General features: G+C 45.8%; 1 protein-coding gene across 3 annotated transcripts in view; it reads left to right on the top strand.

Annotated features, from left to right (window-relative positions):
- UPF2 (UPF2 regulator of nonsense mediated mRNA decay) overlaps positions 1-19,046 on the top strand; it is a 52,586-nt gene extending 33,540 nt beyond the window's left edge. For all 3 annotated transcript variants that reach the window (XM_058190234.1, XM_058190233.1, XM_058190235.1), the window contains 10 exons: positions 1,191-1,394; positions 2,719-2,994; positions 4,049-4,232; positions 10,788-10,927; positions 12,132-12,236; positions 12,559-12,657; positions 14,171-14,338; positions 15,981-16,122; positions 16,921-17,041; positions 18,839-19,046. In XM_058190234.1, coding sequence (XP_058046217.1) covers positions 1,191-1,394; positions 2,719-2,994; positions 4,049-4,232; positions 10,788-10,927; positions 12,132-12,236; positions 12,559-12,657; positions 14,171-14,338; positions 15,981-16,122; positions 16,921-17,041; positions 18,839-18,848 — 1,449 coding nt within the window. In that variant the 3' untranslated portion in view covers positions 18,849-19,046. The remainder of the gene's footprint in view (positions 1-1,190; positions 1,395-2,718; positions 2,995-4,048; positions 4,233-10,787; positions 10,928-12,131; positions 12,237-12,558; positions 12,658-14,170; positions 14,339-15,980; positions 16,123-16,920; positions 17,042-18,838) is intronic.
- Positions 19,047-21,094: the final 2,048 nt, after the last annotated feature.

Genomic DNA, 21,094 nt, shown 5'->3' on the forward strand with positions numbered 1-21,094 from the left:
CATAAGAGAATATGAGTGTCAAAAACCGTCTGGTGGTTTTGGAATATTATTGAAAATTCTCAAACCTTAAGCCTCCATTCAGCAGATGTTGGTTGCAATCGGCAAAATTTTACTTCAGATTTTACCCTCAGAGAGATCAGGATCCCTTTATACAATTTACTTCAGTTTCTGACAATATATAAATAATATATAATATAATCTGGTGGCACAGCAGACTAAGTCTGTCTGTTATTAACACAGTTGCTTGCAATTACTGCAAGTTCAAGTCCCCCCAGGCCCAAGGTTGACTCAGCCTTCCGTCCTTTATAAGGTAGGTAAAATGAGGACCCAGATTGTTGGGGGCAATAAAAGTTGACTTTGTAGATAATATACAAATGGATGTAGACTATTGCTTAACACATTGTAAGTTGCCCTGAGTCTTCGGAGAAGGGCGGGATATAAATTCAAATAAAATATATATATATAAATTTACAAATATAAATAATATCGTGTTTCCCAAAAAATAAGACCCTGTTTTATATTTTTTTGAAGCCTGAAATAAGCGCTTGGCCTTATTGCCATGTGCTCAAAAGCCTGATTGGGCTTATTATCAGGGGAGGTCTTATTTTGGGGGAAATAGGGTAAATAAAACATAAATAAAGGTAAAGGTAAAGGTTCCCCTCGCACATACGTGCTAGTCGTTCCCCACTCTAGGGGGCGGTGCTCATCTCCGTTTCAAAGCCGAAGAGCCAGCGCTGTCCGAAGACGTCTCCGTGGTCATGTGGCCGGAATGACTCAACGCCAAAGGCACACAGAACGCTGTTCCCTTCCCATCAAAGGTGGTCCCTATTTTTTCTACTTGCATTTTTACATGCTTTCAAAACTGCTAGGTTGGCAGAAGCTGGGACAAGTAATGGGAGCTCACCCCGTTACACGGCAGCACTAGGGATTCGAACATAAATAATATATAAATAAATAAATATAAATATAAATAAATAAATAAATAAATAAAACATAAATAATGCCAGTTTATTCAGTCGTGATTGCACGGCTTACTTTGGGTTTAATGGATGCCTCTTTCTTTTAGAAATCACATGAAATTAAAGTTTTACTCTTAACCAACCAACTAAATGTATGTATCCGATTTTTTTTTATTTATAAAACAAAATAACACTCTTGAGTTATTTATGGTTCTTCACAATTTTGCTTAGGTCCTGAGACAAATGCGCAAACTGCCTTGGAACGACCACGAAGTGAAAGATTACGTGATATGCTGTATGATCAACATTTGGAACGTGAAATATAACAGCATTCACTGTGTAGCCAATCTTCTGGCAGGACTGGTCCTTTACCAAGAGGACGTTGGCATTCACGTGGTGGACGGAGTTCTAGAGGATATTCGACTAGGGATGGAGGTAAAGTACTTTAAAAAGTTGTTCCCGCTATTAAAAAAAAAAAAAGGCAAAGTAGATTTTAAATTAAATTTAAACTTAGATCCAAATAGCTGCATTCTTGGTGTTCTGTAGCATCCTGGGCAAATTCTTTGGTAGTGCTGATGCGAATAGACAGAAAATCAGAAAAGATTTGATCTTGTTGGCTCCCGTATGTTAAGGAAGGAAAAAAAAAAGTTTCATGTCAACTATCGTGATTTGACTTAGTGAGGATCCCCGTTTGGAAGTTTGCAGTGAGACCCATTGCTTATAAACCTATTCCAAACAGACCAATTGCATATAAACATAGAGGTTAAGTCACACATTCAAATTTCAAAAAGCTGAAGTTATTGCCCATGGTAGGACTAAAGGAGGACGCCTACTAAAAGAAGCCTGGTTCGCCAATAACAATTCCATCAATAGGCATATAGAACTGCCCACCGGCCTACCAGGCGTTGAGACACCAGGAAAGACCCATCGGGGAGCAGAGACCGATGGCACCCTCCCCTCACCCGTGAGCCTGTTGAAGGCATAGTCAGCCCTGACCAAATACAGAGCAACCCGCCAGAGCTGTCTCAAGCTATTAATGAGAAACAAGCCCACCGACCACAAGGTCATGGACAAGACAGCAAATTGCAATGGATGACAAGCTAACATCATCTCCCACAGATAAGCAGGCTAGGAGGGAGGAAACAGTAGGAATTAAGCCTCCATCAACCAGCATGACAACAGCAAAAACAACCCAGCTAATTACAAGTGGGAGGCGGTTGGAAGGGCCTATCACAGGCACAATGGCCAAATTGACTAATGACTTATAAAGGCAGAGATCTCTGCAATGGTAGTTTAATACTCTGACAATGTCAGCAGATGGCTGACGAAAGCTTAGTAGAATAAATTTTAATTATTTTAGTTCCGGAGTTTGCAGAATGTCTGTTTCTTTTTTTACAAGTATACCTGGAATTCGTATTAGAATAGTTTGTAACATCGAGGTATATAAACGGACAGCAAACCCCAGTCCCTTCTAGCACTGATGATGTTCCCTAGTTGGGTTACGAAATGTCTACAAGAAAATATCCACGCTCAGAGAGTCTCAAGGACTCCACACTCCTCCTCCTCCTCCTCCCCACCCTGCAAACTTCACTCCCTTCTAACACTGGGGAATGACACATCTTCAAGAAAACCCCCCAAGCTCAGAGAGAACCAGGGCCCCTCATTTCAATCCTGAGCTACAAATAACTCTCTTCATCAACTCTCTTCGTTAAACAGAACGTTAACTTTGCTTCCGCCCCCCTCCAACCTTCCTTTGAAGGTTAATCAGCCCAAATTTAATCAGCGGAGGATCAGCAGCGCGAAGTTCCTCGGCGAGCTGTACAACTACAGAATGGTCGAATCGGCGGTAATCTTTCGGACTCTGTACTCGTTCACGTTGTTTGGGGTGAACTCCGACGGCACGCCGAGTCTCCTGGACCCCCCCGAACACCTTTTTCGAATTAGGCTGGTCTGCACCATCCTGGACACCTGCGGGCAGTACTTCGACAGGGGATCCAGCAAGCGGAAACTGGACTGCTTCTTGGTCTACTTTCAGGTAGGGTAACCCTCCGACCACGCGGCCCGCTTTACAATTCCCGCGTGTTATGCTGTCTCCCATGCTAAATAAAATGGACAAAAGTGACCCGGATAAGAATTGCATCATTCAGAAACTCGATTTCATTGAGGGACGCATCAGGGTTGTGTTTGACCTCGGGGGGGGGGGCAACTCAACGTCACTCATGTCAGGGCATCTGTGGTGGCCCGAGCACTCTGCCAGTGGGCTCCCGAGCTCTGTTTTCGGCTGCCTCCTGCAACCCTCTGCCAGCAAAAACGGACCTTGGGAGGGTCGTTTCCAGGACAGCCCTGTGGGCCAGATGTGGCCCACGGACCTTGAATTTGACACCCCTGGCGTAATTGCATCAAGTGGTCAAAGTGAAAAGAGGGAGGGAGAAAGGAGACGGATTAAGCCAAGAGGAATAGGAAAGCATTTGATAAAACAGTCTTTGGATTTCATCTCAACCTTTACTGTATACAGGTAGTCCTTGGCATAACAATTCAGGAAGATCAGGAGTATCTGTGCTACAGACGGACAAACAAGGAGAATGTCTTAACGGAAAGAACCATGCCACTGTATTATTAATTAATATTTATTCATAAGCAGAAACATCTGTGCCATCATGTTGCTTTTCACCGAATCAGAAATAAGAGTTGGAAGGGACCTTGGAGGTCTCCTAGTCCAGCCCCCTGCTCAAGCAGGAGACCCTCTACCATTCCAGACAAATGGCTGTCCAGTCTCTTCTTAAAAGACCTCCAGTAATGGAGCACCCACAAGTCTGGTGGCAGGCCATTCCACTGGTTCATTGTTCTCACTGTCAGAATCAGAGAAAGGGGAGTGGGAAATATTTTGCACAGTTCTCGCTCTTAACAAATGACCACTGATAAATTTGAGGCGACCTGTTGTTTTATACAACATTTTTAAAAAAAACATTTACTCGCTCGCTGAAAGGAATTCCTGACTGATTCGACGAACTGGAGAAGCTGGGGGTTTACCGTGTGGTGATAATTTTGTTTGTGCGTATGTGTGTTGTGTTTTTTTTCTCCTCCCCCAGAGGTATGTTTGGTGGAAGAAAAGCTTGGACGTATGGACAAAGGATCACCTCTTCCCTATAGACATTGACTATATGATCAGCGACACGTTAGAACTGCTGAGACCGAAAATAAAACTTTGCAATTCTTTGGAAGAATCCGTGAGGCAGGTACAAGAACTGGAAAGGGAATTCTTAATCAAACTAGGTAAGGCTGCCATGTTGAGGCCAGAGGGAGCTGAAATTCCCACTTTGATATATATATATTTATATATATTTGGTATCTTTGGTAGCATTCTTAATAAAATTTGAGATGTCTCCGGCAATGGTGGGTTTTGTCGTGTCCCACCCCCACTCCGACGAACGAGTCAAGGAAGTCCGTAACAAACTTGGCAACGAAGCCTCTGCAGCTTGCCAAGTTCCTTCGAGGTTTATCAGGGCAGGCAGGAGTCCAAGTTGTGACTTCAGCGATAGGGTCCGATATCAGCAAACTAGATAAGACTTTGCTTGACTCAAGGTTGGAATGCCAAAAGCAGGTCCTTTATATAGGCTGTGGGGTGTGGCTCCATGACTCAGCATTTATCCAGGCCTGCCTCACCCTTCCTTCTGCTGGCGTCGCCTCTCAGATCTCCGGAAGCGAGGGTCCACCCACCCTGAATTGTCTTCAGCTGGATCTGCTGTCAGCGTCTGGGAAAGGGAGGGGTCAGAGGGAGTAGGCCTGGGTAATTCCACCACCTGGCTGGCTTCCTGCTCTGAAGGCTGAGCCAAAGGAACACATGCTGTATGAGTGAGGTTTATTGGGCTTCTCCTTTGACTCCTTGAATCCTCTCTGGGCATGGGGCCAGGGCCGAGGGCTGGAGGCATGACAGGCCGTTCATCTTCATTATCAGACTCGGAGTCTGATAAAAGGCCTGGTTGGAGACAGGAGGGGCCCGGCTGAGGAGAGGAGGAAGGACGAGTCACAACAGGTTTCAAATTTTTTTACTACCGGTTCTGTGGGTGTGGCTTGGTGGGGGTAGCGTGGTGGGCGTGACGGGAAGGATACTGCAAAATCCCCATTCTCTCCCCACCCCACTAACCTGCTCTGGGAAGGAATCAAACTCCCCCCTCTTCATTTCCCCAAATAAGATATTACTCATAAGAAAAGGCTCCCAGAAAAGCAAGGAAAAATCAAGCTGCTAACAAAGGAACCTGCCTGAGGCTCATTCCACATTCCTGCCAGCTGCATAAAGGAAACTTTGTAAGAAGAAAACGGCTAGCGGAGCTTAGAGATAATAGAAAGTGGAAGCCGGAAGTTCGGCTCCATTTACAAGCAGGCAGAAAACTCATTCAAGACAGGATATTTCACAATGCAAATCGCCCAAATCTTTTTAGAAACCCAAAGCCCATGTTGCACAAACCACAAAAACATAGAACCATATAAGAATCCCTCCTCTTATCCAGTTTGTTGTTCAGCTGACCCAGAAACGAGCTGCTGAATGTCACTTTGCTTCTGCAAGTAAAAACCTCCTTCCAGCAGCTGCTTCTTGGCTTGTCAGTTTAAAGCGATAGCATCTTGTCGTCATCTCCCCCTCCTCCTCCTCCTCCTCCTCCTCCTCCTCCTCCTCCTCCTCCTCCTCCTCCTCCTCCTCCTTCTACTTTTTCTTCTTCTTCTGCTTTGCCAAGCGATCTCCCAGCTGAAAAGCCAGCCCTGATTTTTTCCTTCTAGCTGATCAGGTGGGAGATTGGGAAGCAGCGAATAGATTGGGGGCGGGGCCAGGCAGAGGTGGTAGTTACCGATTCTCCAAACTACTCAAAATTTCCACTACCGGTTCTCAAGAACCGTTCAGAACTGGCTGAAACCCACCTCTGGTGTCCGGGTAAGTGGGTATAAATTTTCCTCTTCTCTCCGTAAGTGAGGTAGGAAGTGCTTAATTGATGCTAAAATAAGCTGCTGTGAAACTATATGGATCTGGCAACGTACCAATTTAATAAATAATGGCCCTCAGTCCAATTTCTTCCTCTTCATCATCATCTCCTTCATGAAGAAGATATATATTCCACCACAGGTAGTTTTCGACTTAACAACAGTTCAATTAGTGACCATTCGAAGTTACGACAACACTGGGGGGAGGGAGGGAAAAGACTTGTTTTTCATTCTTACGACCGTTGCAGTCTCCCCAGGGTCACGCAATCAAAATCCAGACAGTTGGCAACTGACTCATATTTACGACGGTCACAGTGTCCGTGGGGGTCACGTGCAGTGGTGGAATGCTGCCGGTTTAACAACCGGTTCGGTGAGCGTGTGCTTTGCGCCCGCCTAGGGCGCTTGCACACAGCGCTGAAAATGGGGCGTTCGGAAGCTCAGCTGCTTACCTTCCAAGTCAGCAACGGTAAATAGAACAGCGAGGGGGGTGGGGAAACCAGCTATGCGGCGTGATTGAGATGAGCTAGAAAGCAGGAAATAAAGGACAGGATCGAGTAGGGGCAAGTGGGCGGGGCCAATGATCATCTGTGCTACCGGTTTGCCCAAACCGGCTGAATTCCACCTCTGGTCACGTGATCCGCTTCTTGACAGTGGGGAAGCTAGATTCGCTTCACCACCAGGTTGCTAGCGTAACAAGTGCATTGATTCACTGAACAACCGTGGCAAGAAAGGTCGTAAAACGGGCCAAAACTCACTTAAACAGGTGTTTCCCTGGGCAACAGAAAGTTTGGGTACAATTGTGGTTATAAGTCGAGGATTACCTGTGTAGGATTGTGGAAAAGGGGCAGAACGAAGAAATGAGACTCTAAGAACCATTTTAAGGACTATATGTCTTTACTTCCAATAATAAGCTTTGAATCTCCAGAGGTGGAGAAACCGGCCAAGCCTTTAGGGATTTCCTTTGAGAAATCTTGAAAAACCACCAAAGGAGAAGGAAGATTGTTCCACTTTTCCCAAAAGAGCTGCTGTCGTGTCCCACTCCTCCTCTGACGGCCGGGTCTGGGAAGTCTGTATCAAGCGTGGCCACGAAGCCTCTGCAGCTTTGCCAAAGTCCTGTCAGAGTTCTCAGGGCAGGCAGGAATCCAAGGTGTGACTTCAGCAACCAGATGAGACTTTGCTTGACTCAAGGAATGCCCAAAAAGCAGATCCTTTATATAGGCCATGGGGTGTGGCTCCATGACTCAGCACTTATCCAGGCCTGTCCCTCCCTTCCTTTTGCTGACGTCGCCTCTCCATTCTCCGGAAGCAGGGATCTGCCCACCTTTCGTACTCCTGCTCTGCTGCCGGCACTTCTAGCACGTGCTCACATGCTGTAGGAGGGAGGTTTGTTTGCTCATTCTGTCCGGGCATGGTGCCAGGGCTGGGGGCTGGAGGCCAGGCCGTTCCTCTTCATTATCAGACTCTGAATCGGATAGCAGGAGATGGGAGGGGCCCGGCTGAGGAGAGAAGGGCGGGCGAGGCACAACAGCTGCTGCAGTCCATTCATCTTGGCCTAATCCTCTGGAAGATTCTAAACCAGGGGTCTCCAACCTTGGCAACTTGAAGCCTGGCGGACTTCAAATTTGGTCGCATTGGTGGATGATCTCTGGAGGGCCAGGGACAGGGGTTATTCCTCTGCCCTGGTCCTATTAGACCTCTCAGCGGCTTTTGATACCATCGACCATGGTATCTTGCTGCGCCGGTTGGGGGGATTGGGAGTGGGAGGCACCGTGTATCGGTGGTTCTCCTCCTATCTCTCTGACCGGTCGCAGACGGTGTTGACGGGGGCAGAGGTCGACCGCGAGGGACCTCACTTGTTGGGTGCCGCAGGGGTCGATCCTCTCGCCCCTTCTGTTCAACATCTATATGAAGCCGTTGGGTGAGATCATCAGTGGCTTTGGGGTGAGATACCAGCTGTACGCTGATGACACCCAGCTGTACTTTTCCACCCCGGGCCACCCCAGTGAAGCTGTTGAAGTGCTGTCCCGGTGTTTGGAAGCCATACGGGTCTGGATGGGGAGAAACAGGCTCAAGCTTAATCCCTCCAAGACGGAGTGGCTGTGGATGCCGGCACCCCGATTCAGTCAGCTGCAGCCGCGGCTGACTGTTGGAGGCGAGTTACTGGCCCCAAAGGAGGGAGTGCACAACTTGGGTGTTCTCCTGGATGAACGGCTGTCGTTTGAAGATCATTTGACGGCCGTCTCCAGGAGGGCCTTCCACCAGGTTCGCCTGGTTCAGCAGTTGCGCCCCTTCTTTGATCGGGATGCCTTGTGCACAGTCACTCATGCGCTCGTTACCTCTCGCTTGGATTATTGTAATGCTCTCTACATGGGGCTCCCCTTGAGGTGCACTTGGAGGCTTCAGTTAGTCCAGAATGCAGCTGCGCGGGTGATAGAGGGAGCTTCGCGTAACTCCCATGTAACACCGCTCCTGCGCAGACTGCACTGGCTACCTGTGGCCTTTCGAGTGCACTTTAAGTTTTTGGTCACTACCTTTAAAGCGCTCAATGGCTTAGGGCCTGGGTACTTACGGGACCGCCTGCTGTTACCGCATGCCTCCCACCGACCCGTACGCTCTCACAGAGAGGGACTTCTCAGGGTGCCGTCCGCCAAGCAATGTCGGCTGGCGGCCCCAGGAAGGTCCTTCTCTGTGGGGCTCACACTCTGGAACGAACTTCCCTCGGGTTTACGCCAAATACCTGACCTTCGGACCTTCCGCCGCGAACTGAAGACACATCTTTTCATTTGTGCGGGGCTGGCTTAAATTTTATTGATTTTAAATTTTCTATTATTAATTTTAAGGGGTTTTAGTTTTATATATTTTAAAGTTTTTTTAGGCCAATTATAAAATAAGTTTTTAAATTTGTATTTTAATTGTATATTGTATTGTCTGTTTTTACTTTTGGCTGTCCTTCGGGAGAAGGGCGGTATAAAAATCGAATAAATAATAATAATAATAACTCCCAGAATTCCCCAGCCAGCTTTGCTGGCTGGGGGATTCTGGGAGTTGAAGTCCGCCAGGCTTTAAGTTGCCAAGGTTGGAGACCCCTGTTCTAGACTCCCATTGGAAAGCATGAGCATTGTGAAAAATGCATGGCGGTCCACAGAAATCAGATTGAATTCATCTAGAATTCCTCTTGGTATTTTGATTTTACTTTTCTTTAGAATAGAATAGAATAGAATAGAATAGAATAGAATAGAATAGAATAGAATAGAATAGAATAGAATTTTTATTGGCCAAGTGTGATTGGACACACAAGGAATTTGTCCTGGTGCATATGCTCTCAGTGTACATAAAAGAAAAGATACGTTCATCAAGGTACAACATTCACAACACAATTGATGGTCAATATATCAATATAAATCATAAGGATTGCCTTTATTTTTTACAACGAGGAACGTCCTTCATAGATGGTGGGAACACTGTTAGTCTAATAAGAAGGTTGAGGAGATTTAGAATAATAACAAGGGTGTGACGTATAATAGCGGATATTTGTTTCGATTCTTTCATAATGCAGGAGGCAAAAGGATGGATTTAGAATAGAATAATTTCTAGTCCAACCCCCTGCTCAGGCAGGAAACCCTACACCGCTTCAGGGAAATGGTTATCCAACCTCTTCTTAAAAACTTCCAGTGTTGCAGCATTCATGACTTCTGGTGGCAAGCTGTTCCGCTGATTAATTGTTCTAATTGTGAAGAAGTTTCTCCTTAATTTTAGGTTGCTTCTCTCCTTGATTAGTTTCCATCCATTGTTTCTTGTCCTTCCCTCCAGTGCATAATTTGAGTAATCAGAAGGCAAATTGTGGCTGTAGATAAAAAACATATCCCCAGCGATAACGTTTCCTTTTTTGTTGTTACCTATTCATTTGCCCTCTTCAAACACTCCCCCCCCCCATACTCAGTATGGCAGTGATCTCAAACTATGCAGTCTAGTGTAGCTCAGGGTACGATCCCATTGATTTCAATGCTGCCAACCTCCTTGTAATTAAGCCAGATCCTAATTTTAGGATTTTTATTTTTTTTTAAATGCCTGCCTTCATCGTCGTTTCTTGTTCTTACAACTGAAGCCAGAGACTTTTCTTAGTCTCCACAGACTAAGGACAGGGAAGTAGGGGAAAAAAAATTACGGACAACTGCAGTGAGGCTATTAATGCACTCAAAAGTGACAAGGTTTGACAGAAGCCACAATGGAGGAATGATGGAGATTATAGAGAGGGTTAAATTAACTTTTTTTTTTTTCGCCAGAGGGAAAAAAAAACCCCTACATTTATATGGCTATCCTGAAAACCTATTATAGACTTTTTTGCCTGAAATAGAAAAAGGATTTATGATTTTGATTATGGGGTAAAAACCTCTGCGGAACTAGAAAAAAAAGGTTTTTTTTGTTTGTTTGTAAGTTTGTAATCGAGTAAGAAATTATTTTGTAATTGTACTTACTGCAAAGTAAATTGAAAACTTTTTCTTTCTTTTCTTTTCTTCCTTCCTTCCTTCCTTACTCACTCACTTCCCTTCCTTCCCCTTCCTTCCTTCCTTCCTTCCTTCCGTTTTTTTTCTCTCTCTTCTTTTGTCTTTCCCTTTCTCCTTCTTTCTCCTTCTTTCTCCCTCTTTCTTTCTTTCTTTCTTTCTTTCTTTCTTTCTTTCTTTCTTTCTTTCTCTCTCTCTCTCTCTCTCTCTCTCTCTCTTTCCCTCCCTCTTTCTCCATCCCTCCGTCTGTCTCTTTATAGGTCTATGTTTCATTTTTCTGCTCTTTGTAAAACTTTTAATTTAAAAAAAAAAACCCACATATTTTTTTTTCTTCTTCCTTCCCCCACCCCCTTAGGTCTTATGAACGACAAAGACTCTAAGGATTCCATGCCTGAAGGAGAGAACCTGGAGGAGGATGAGGACGAAGAGGAAGGCGGAGTAGAGATCGAAGAACAATCTGGAAATGAAAGCGAAATAAACGACCCAGAGGAGGAGGTGATTCTCTCTGCTCCTAACTTTCTTGAGCAGAGTTTGGAGGAGTGGCTGGTAGACCTCTTGGCCAACTGCTCCCAATTCACAAACAAGTATCTGTTATGCTTAAAGCCTACAACTCAACACAACTGAGGAGAAGTTTTATATATAACTTGGGCAAGCCAGGAAGGGCAGGCCATGTTCATCCCTCCCCAGAGTCTTCACAGGATATAGTTAAAAAAAATAATCATCATCCAGGGCCACTTGCGAAGAAGGTGGGAATTTGTTTGCACCATCTGGCTGCCATCTTTAACCATATCCGAGGGTGACTCTGTTCCCAGCTGTGATAATTTACTAAATAGAATATTGTCGAAGGGTAACTTCTGAAATCCAGTTGAGACTATCGGTAATGTTGTGATTCTGTGATTCATTGTACGCAGATTTCATTAGAATCTCATCCCTTCTTCTTTTTCATGTCAGGAACAACTGGACAAGATGATTAACTTCAGAGTGAATTTTGAAATAGCTCTGAAACAATTGCCAAAATAGCGTTAATAGAATAGAAGAGAACAGAACAGAATAGAATTTAGGATAGGGTAGGGTAGGGTAGGAAAAATATAGAATAGAATAGAATTGAGAATAGAATAAAAAAGAGAAAATAATATAGAATAGAATTCAGAATAGAATAGAATAGAATAGGAGAAAATAATATAGAATAGAATTCAGAACAGAATAGAATAGAATTCAGAATAGAATAGAGTAGAGAAGAAAATATAGAATAGAATTCAGAATAGAATAGAATAGAGAAAATAATATAGAATAGACTTCAGAATAGAATAGACTTCAGAATAAAATAGAGAAAATAATATAGAATAGAATAGTGGTAGAATAGAATAGACAACAGAACAGAACAACACAACACAGTTGGAAGGGACCTTGGAGGTCTTCTAGTCCAACCCCCTGCTTAGGCAAGAAACCCTACACCACTTCAGACAAATGGTTATCCAATCTCTTCTTAAAAACTTCCAGTGTGGGAGCACCCACAACTTCTGAAGGCAAGGAGTTCCACTGATCAATTGTTCTAACTGTCAGGAAATTCCTCCTTAGTTTTAATAGTTCTTAGATTACCGGTAAACTCAGCAAAGCTTGTGCACAAAGGCTTTGAAGATGGTAATTGGCGTAACTCACCTTAAAATGAGACTTTGGGCTGTACTCTTGATCTTTTCAGGAGGGGTCGGAGAATGATGATGACGAAGGAGAAGAGGAAGAGGAAGAAAATACCGATTATCTTACTGACTCTAATAAGGAGAATGAAACGGATGAAGAGAACACGGTATATGTATATATATTTTATAAAAAGACAACACTTAGTGCCAAAATAGACTGTGCCAAAATTAGTTTTGAGAGGAAAAATGAATCCTGAATTGGATTTAAAAAAATAATAATAACAATTACAGTCCATGACTAAGACTGGAAATGAAATCCATGATCTGGATGGCCGAGAATCTCCATAGAGAGCCATTTCTTCATGGAAGAAATCCAATCTGTTGGCCTTCTCTATTTGGCAGAAAAAACAACAAAAAAAAACAACAACCCCATAATGGTGGTGTTTTTTCTTTTTCATCCTCTTTTTTTAATATATATATATATATCAGGAAGTAATGATCAAAGGAGGTGGGCTGAAACGCGTCCCCTGTGCGGAAGATGAAGATTTTATTCAGGCATTGGATAAAATGATGCTGGAAAATTTACAGGTACGGATTGATTTTTAATACACTCGTGCAAAGGGTCACGTTTCACACAACTCCCTGCTTCCTTGAAACTGTCGTGTCCCACTCCTCCGCTGACGGCCGGGTCAGGGAAATCCGAATCAGGCTTGCCTCTGCAGCTCTGCCAAAGTCCTAGCAAAGTCCTCAAGGCAGGCAGGAGACCAGAAAGTGACTTTAGCAAGATATGTTTAGACTTTGCCTGACTCAGAGAATGCCAGAAAGCAGGTCCTTTATATAGGCCATGTGGTGTGGCTCCATGACTCAGCACTTATCCAGGCCTGCCCCTCCCTTCCTTCTGTTGCCTCTGCCTATCAAGTCTTCTGACGCGAGGGTCACTCCAGTCTGCAGCTGTTGGCAATTGACCTCCCTCAGGCTCACATGCTGTGGAGGAGGGGGAGGGGTCTAGTTGCTCCATTTGCCTGGGCATGGAGCCAGAGCTGGGGGCTGGAGATACTTCCTCCTCTTCAGCCTGTCTGGGCATGGAGCCAGGGCTGGGGCTGAGAGGTATGTCTTCTTCCGTGTTCGGAAGCAGATAAGAAGATCCCGGCTGAGGTGAGATTGGACGAGACACAACAGAAACAACAGTGGAACGGTTCCCATCTTTTGAAACTTGGCTGCGGCCGTTAAGCTGAGGACTTATCTGAGGAATGCCAATACCGGTAGTCCTCGAAAATACGACCACAATGGAGCCCCAAGTTTCTGTGGCTAAACGAGACATTCGTTAAGCAAGTTTTGCCCCGTTTTATGACCTTCCTTGACACAGCGGTTAAGCAGATCCTTGCAGTTGTTAAAGTTGGTCACACGGTTAAGTGAATCTGGGGTCGCAAAAGGGGATCATGTGACCCCGGGACAGCAACCGTCATAACTATGAATCAGTTGCCAAGCTGATTTTGATCATGCAAGTGCAGAGATGCTGCAACGGTCAGAAGTGTGGTCACTTTTTCAGTGCCTGGATTTCAACTCCCAGAATTCCTCAGTCAGCTTTGCTCTAGATCAACGGTTCTCAACCTGTGGGTCGCGACCCCGTTGGGGGTCGAATTACCATTTGCCAGGGGTCGCCTAAGACCATCGGAAATATGGGAAGTATACTTGCGAGTCGAAGAATCGCGCTCCAATGGTTGACTCCACAAGCCAGCTGCAGGCTCTTCAAATCACTAGCCGAATTCGGCTTCAGGCGCGATGAATTAAAAAAAGAGAGAAATCTTTGCTCTGATGTCTCCCTCTCAAGCCAGCTGCAATCACTCCCAATTGCTAGCCTAATCCGGCTTCAGGCGCGATAAACTTAATAGGGGAGGAGTCTCCGCTTTAATGCCTCCGTCCTCAAGGCAATCGCAAGCAGTTCAGATCGCTAGCCAAGACGGCTTCAGGCGCGATAAATTCAAAACGAAAATAATTTTACAGTTGAGGTTGCCACATCGTGGGGAATTGTATTAAAGGGGTTGCAGCACTATAAAGGTTGAGAACCGCTGGTGTAGATCTTTTCTTGCTTCCCTTGCAGCAAAGAAGTGGAGAGTCGGTGAAAGTGCACCAGTTAGACGTGGCCATCCCTTTGCACCTCAAGAGCCAGCTGAAGAAAGGCCCTCCCCTCGGGGGCGGGGAGGGGGAGTCTGAATCCGGAGACACCATGCCTTTCGTCATGCTGACGCGGAAAGGCAACAAGCAGCAGGTGAAGGAACGCCCTGGTTGCTTTTATCCTCTTGACATTTCAGGTTAATAGCAATAGCACTTAGGACTTATATACCGCTTCTCAGCGCCCTCTCTAAGCGGTTTACAGAGGCAGCCTCTTGCCCCCAACAATCTGGGTCCTCATTTTACCCACCTCGGAAGGATGGAAGGCTGAGTCAACCTGGAGCCAGTCAGGAACTGCTGACAGTGAGCAGTGAGTTAGCCTGCAATACTACATTCTAACCACTGTACCACCACAACTTGCTCCTTCCTTCCTTCCTTCCTTCCTTCCTTCCTTCCTTCCTTCCTTCCTTCCTTCCTTCCTTCCTTCCTTCCTTCCTTCCTTCCTTCCTTCCTTCCTTCCTTCCTTCCTTCCTTCCTTCCTTCCCAACAGCACTTAGACTTCCATACCGCTTCAAGTGCTTTACAGCCCTTTCTAAGCAGTTTACAGAGTCAGCCTCTCTGGGCCCTCATTTTACCGACCTCAGAAGGATGGAAGGTTGAGTCCTGGTGAGATTCGAACTGCCAAACTGCAGGCAGGCGGCGATCAGCAGAAGTAGCACTCTAACCACTGCGCCACCGTGACTCTTGCATGATGTGGATACCTGATCTTTTGAGGGGGGTCCTTGGTGCTCTCTGAGCTTGGTGGTTTCCTTGCAGACATTTCATTCCCCAAACTAGATAACAACAGCACTGATGATGTTACGCAGTTGGATAATGAAACGTTTACAAGAAAATAACCAAACTCAGAGAGCACCAAAGACCCTACAGTCCTCCTCCTTCTCCTCGTCCTCCTCCCTCCCTCCCTCCCTCCCTCAGTGCCTTCTAGCACTGAGAATGTTACCTAGTTGGGTCATGAGACATCTGCAAGAAAACAGCCAGGCTCATTGAGCACCAAGGACTCCTCATTTCAATCCCAAAATACAAATATTCTTCTTTATCAATACCTAATATTGTAGTTTTTTGTACAACAAGAAAATCGTGGCCTCTTTTTTCTCCCGCCATTCCCAGTTTTTCAGTGGAAAAGTAGTAGTTTTATTTACAATTAGTGGGGTTAATTTCCAAAGGAATTATTTTGAAGAATGGGGTTGTCAGTGCTCCCTAATATATACTGTATTTATTTGTCTGTTAGAGGAAAGTAGGTGTTGATTGGTTGTCCCAGATGAGCCTCCGTTCCATCCAATCAGGTGGAATTAAAGAGACTGATTTTTGTACTCTTAGTCACACATTCCATCCTCCCCTTTTTTTACAACCCTGTATAAATTCCTTAATTTGAGGTAGAGTCAGAGCAACAGGGTGGAGCTGAGCATTTACTGGCCGAATGCCCTTCCCGATGCCTACGTGGAGTTCACAGCAAATATTTTCTTTTTCCACCGTGATCGAGAAACCATCTCCTGTTGTTTAGGATTGAACTTTCAGCTTCCCGAGCTGGAGGCTGTGCGTCTTCACCTCCAGGCCACCGCGCAGCTATTTGCACATTTCAAATACATTTCTCAAAAATACCCTGGACCTGTGACATACCAAGTCGGTGGTGCCAATGACAGAATAATTCCCGGGTTCCCTTCCCCTTGCCCTGTAAGGCGACGTTCAGTCAGGAACATCTTCCTTTCTTTGGATTCTTAGACCGGCTTCTGCTCTTTCAGTTTAAAATCCTAAACGTGCCGATGTCCTCTCAACTGGCCGCGAACCACTGGAACCAGCAGCAGGCGGAGCAGGAAGAGCGCATGCGGATGAAAAAGCTAACCTTGGACATCAACGAACGGCAGGAACAGGAGGACTATCAAGGTAGGGGAGGCTCCCGTTCAAAGCTTTATAACTGTGATGACGAACCTATGGCACGTGTGCCAGAGGTTCCACGCTGCGCCCTCTGATGGCATTTTGAGCGGTCACCCCAGTTCAGTTCTGCGTATGTGTGCGCACCTCCCGCCGGCCAGCTGGTCTTTGGGTCTCTGCCATGCATTCCTGGGGGGGGAGGGGCGCGGGTAGGGTGTGTGTGCATGCACAGGGGGGGGAGGGGTGTATGAATGGGGCCCCTACGCATAGGTGCGTGTGTGGAGCCCACACGCACATTGCGTTTTGGGGGTTTAGCAGCTCTTTGGGACACTTGGTCGGGAAAAGGTTAGTCGCCACTGCTTTATAATGTTAGTTCTCGGCTTGCAACCATTCATTTAGTGACCGTTCAAAATTACAATGGAGAAAGCGCCAGCCTGTCCTTGCACTGGAAACGGGTTCTTGGTCATGATGGTTACACACGCCACTGAGATCTCCTCTCCCACCTCGAACATTGCAAATTTCTGCCCCCGAGAAGTCTTTCATCGCTCATCCAGTGACAAGGATTCATTCATTGAGGGAATTGGGGGACTTCTGATACTTGCTAGAAACATCCCTGGCGCTCTTTTTAATTCAGAACGGACCGTGCTCTCCCTCCCCTTTCAGTTTATTTCTTTAAAAAATATATATATATATATCTATATATCTATATATCTATATCTATATATATATATATATATACATATATATATATATATCTATATATCTATATATCTATATCTATATATATATATATATAATTTTCATCTGCAGAAATGATGCAATCCTTGGCTCAGCGGCCGGCTCCAGCCAATACAAACCGAGAACGGCGACCTCGGTACCAGCATCCTAAGGGAGCCCCTAATGCTGATCTCATCTTTAAAACTGGTGGAAGGTAAGGATCCCCAGGGCAGGGGTGTCAAGCTCAAGGCCCCATGGGCCGGATCTGGCCCGCGGGCCCGCCCTGGAAACAGTGAAGGTCTGCCCACGGTGTCTCTGCCAGTAAAAAACGGAGCTTGGGAGGTCTGCCTGTGGCTTTCCCGAGCTCCATTTTTACTGGCGGAGGGTTGCAGGAGGCCGTCGCAGTCAAAACAGAGCTCGGGAGCCCGTTTTCTCTGGTGGAGCTCTCGGGCCACCACAGGTGCCCCCGACACGAGTGGCATCATGCCATGCTCACCCTGGCCATGCCCCCCCCATCCCCCGGCCCCCCGAGGTCAAACACAACCCTCACTGAAATTGAGTTTGACACCCCTGATCCAGGGAGTAACGTGGGATTATTCCGAGGTGTTCGGTTTTTGCAACGCTCCTGATTTCAGAACTGAGAAGTCTTTTTCATTTTTGAAGGGAGAATAGTAACCTTGAGCAAGAAGACAGTTTTGCTGGAACCCAAGGAGTTCTGCCTTGAAAATGTTAGAGCAGAAATCACTCTCATGTTGAAATCTCTTTCTTTTGGAAACATGATTGAAATTATTTACTAGCTGATAACCCGGCGTTGCCTGGGTATTTATTATCCCAATCCTGTATTAAACAGGAAGAGCAACTTCACCCTGGGCCCTGATTTTGGTGAGAATTTGGTTAAAAATGTTTCCCCTGTGCCCCCAGGAGCATCACGTAAACTGATATCACCTTGTCTTTTTGCTAGCTGATCCATGATCATTTGTTTTTTGCATGATCCACAATCATGCTTTTTTCTGATCTTGATTTAGAAGGGACTTCTTGTCCGCGATATATGCACTACGTTATTCAACATTGTAGTCCTTTTCTCGTATGTAATCTGTGTGAAGTATGTCATGTCGGTCTCGCAGTGGTGCAGGCAGGCTGAGTTGTAGTAATGTTTTATTGATCATGGCCATACGTTTGTCCTCAGGAATAATCAAAACCTTGTTGAAAATGTCCGGACCAAACATAATTTCTAATGTTGGATTTTTCCCCTTACCAGAGGGAGCCCCAGTACTGTGAAGCTGTTACGATGGCAACTCCACTGTGCTGCACAGTAGAAGCCATTTTAAGGCAGTACAGTAGAAGCCATTTTAAGGCACAACAGGCTGTATCTTAACAGAACACACACCCAGAGGGGTGTTAGGGGTGTCTTACCCCCACAGTATTTTTTTCCAGAGAGTAAGTCATCTGTGTACCAAATCTGGTTGAAATTTCAAGGCGTTCCAGAGTTATGCTGGAACATACATATATATATATATTTATTTTCTGAGGTTTTCGCGGGTGTTTGTATGTAGGTCTTTGGTTATTCGGGTTTTCTCCTGCGTAAAATTGGAAGTGTCTTGGCGACGTTTCGACGAAGTCTCATTCGTCATCTTCAGGGTTCAGCTTCGTGCTTCTGGGAGCAATGTGTTCAAACCCCCACTAGCAGTTAAAAAGGAAGAAAAAGCTGCAATCACACATTGCTCCCAGAAGCACAAAGCTGAAGCCTGAAGATGACGAATGAGACTTCGTCGAAACGTTGCCAAGACACTTCCAATTTTACGCGGGAGAAAACCCGAATAACCAAAGACCTACATATACACACACACACACACACACACATACACACCCACAGATTTAGTGTACGGTGAGAACAGGACAGAAGAGAAGTAAACATACACACGCCAAGGGCTTGCACTGCCTCGTACACTCAATAAGCGAATAAATTTCTCTGCTGTCCTTCCGACCCTTTTTTCCTCCTTGTCCCTCCCAGGAGACGTTGATCCAGCCGCAGAGTCATCTCACATCAGGTCCCGTATCTCCAATGTTGTGGATTAGTGGAGTCCTCCAGCAATTAAACCGAGAGCAGCGGACACATCTGAGCATGTCAGTCTTCAAGAGAGTTGAGCGATGGGCAGGCTGGGGGCCGTAGAGCAGGATGCACCAGCCTCTTATTAAAACAAAAAAAACACAAAAAAAAACACAAAAACCAGAAATAGTGGAAGCTTCCAGTCATGGTCTATCAAAAACAAAACAAAACAAAAAAAAAGCATCTTGTTATGGATACCGTGTGCTGCGAGGGTTAACCTTTTCATGAGAACGGAATAAATGAGATGGTTAACTTGACCGGTGGAGCAGTTCAGTTAACAACTTAAAATAAGAGCAACTTTTGAAATAAATAAGATGGATTATGCTGGAACAGAGAGAGAGAGGCAGTTTTGGTGGCTAAGTCTGGGGAGGGTTGGGAAAATAATAAGAATTAATAAATAATGAAGTTAGAGCGGCGTTTTCACGGAACGACGCGTGGCGGTGTGCCAGGAGATAGTGCTTTCTTTGGGAGGGACGCAAGCCAGCTCTAGAGAAGTCATAAAACAAGGACTAGTAAAGGACCCCCCCGGCGACACCACCGAGGAGAAGCAAAACGGCAACTGATTTACCGAAACGCGAGGTATTTTCCTTGGAAGGTGATGATCTGATAGGGAAGAGATGTCTGTTCCAGGTTGCGTGGGGTGGAAGCCAGAGAGGTGTGAAGGAACCAGGAAGTGCGGGATGTTCTCCAGAAGGTTGCAGGTAGATGGGAGGGGCGGGAGGGGCGGGAGGGGGAGAGAGAAAGGGAAAGAAAGAAGGGGGGAGAGAGCATTGACCAAAAGTTGCTTTGAACAGCCTGACACCAGCCAAGGGTCTTTAGAGAGGAGCTCATTAAAAGCATCATTGAAAAACCAAAATGTGCCAGTCAGCACGACAGACGGGTGCCAGGAAGTGGAGCTGAGTCTTCTGTTGACTTTCATGGGTTGATAAGCCTCCGTGTCTACATATTTAAAAAAAAAACAAAAAAAAAAGGAAAAAAAAATAGTTGGCAGAAAAGTAGAATTTTTATTTTTCTAAATTGAGATAAAAAGTTTCTCCAGTCAAGTTTTTTTTTTTCTTCTTCTTTGGGACAATCTTAGTTAGTTAGTTATAGTTGTGGGACGAGGGGTATTTTTTTCTTCTTCTTTTTTCCTTTTTTTGCTTCTTCCTCCTCCTCTTTGTTGGCTTCCATATAGCGCGTAGTACATTCGGTTTAAAGGACACATCCGTAGGCTATTCGGATTTTATTTTTTTTTCGTTTTCGTTTTCCTCGCCGCTTTGAAATTCTTTTGACCGCCGTTGAGTTCTTCGCATGTAGACTTTTAAAAATGAGATTGTACGACTTGTAACATTTCACACACGACACGCACCGTCAGCAACGACGCCACACACCCGATCTTCACCAGCTTCTGAAAATCTGATCTTTGCCGATGCTGCAATAAAGTGTTATATAATTTAGAACAGCTTTTTGGTCTTTCTGGGTCCCCTTTGCGGGTGGGTGGGGGGAGCGCCTTGGATTGCGTCAAACGATGGGGATTTTTTTGAAAGCAAAAATGTCTGCACTCACATTTTGGGTTTCACATTTTGTTGTCGCCGGTTCGCTATCCACACACTCGCTTTGTGCTTGTGCTCACCTTCCGTGTGTGTGCCTGGCCTCAAAACCGTGCCTAAATAGGACGGCATAGAGCTGGGGACGGTAGGCAGGTCCACTCGCGATGTCGGCTATCGGTTTGTACCAATCGGTAGGAACCGGCTGAATCCCACTCTGCGGAGTCTCCTATTTTCTCATTAGCCTCTTGCAAAAATCCAGAGGGGGGGTGTTGTGTCTCGTCCAATCTCACCACAGCCGGGGTCTTCTTATCTGCTTCCGAACACGGAGGAATGTCCTAGTATGCCTCCCGGCCCCAGCCCTGGCTCCATGCCCAGACAGGCTGAGGAGGAAGAAGTACCTCCAGCCCCCAGCCCTGGCTCCATGCCCAGACAGGCTGAAGAGGAAGAAATACCTCCAGCCCCCAGCCCTGGCTCCATGCCCAGGCAAACGGAGCAACTAGACCCCTCCCCCTCCTCCACAGCATGTGAGCCTGAGGGAGGTCAATTGCCAACAGCTGCAGACTGGAGTGACCCTCGCATCAGAAGACTTGATAGGCGGAGGCAACAGAAGGAAGGGAGGGGCAGGCCTGGA

This window comes from Ahaetulla prasina, chromosome 7 (assembly GCF_028640845.1).
Source record: "Ahaetulla prasina isolate Xishuangbanna chromosome 7, ASM2864084v1, whole genome shotgun sequence".
NCBI classification, from domain to species: domain Eukaryota; kingdom Metazoa; phylum Chordata; class Lepidosauria; order Squamata; family Colubridae; genus Ahaetulla; species Ahaetulla prasina.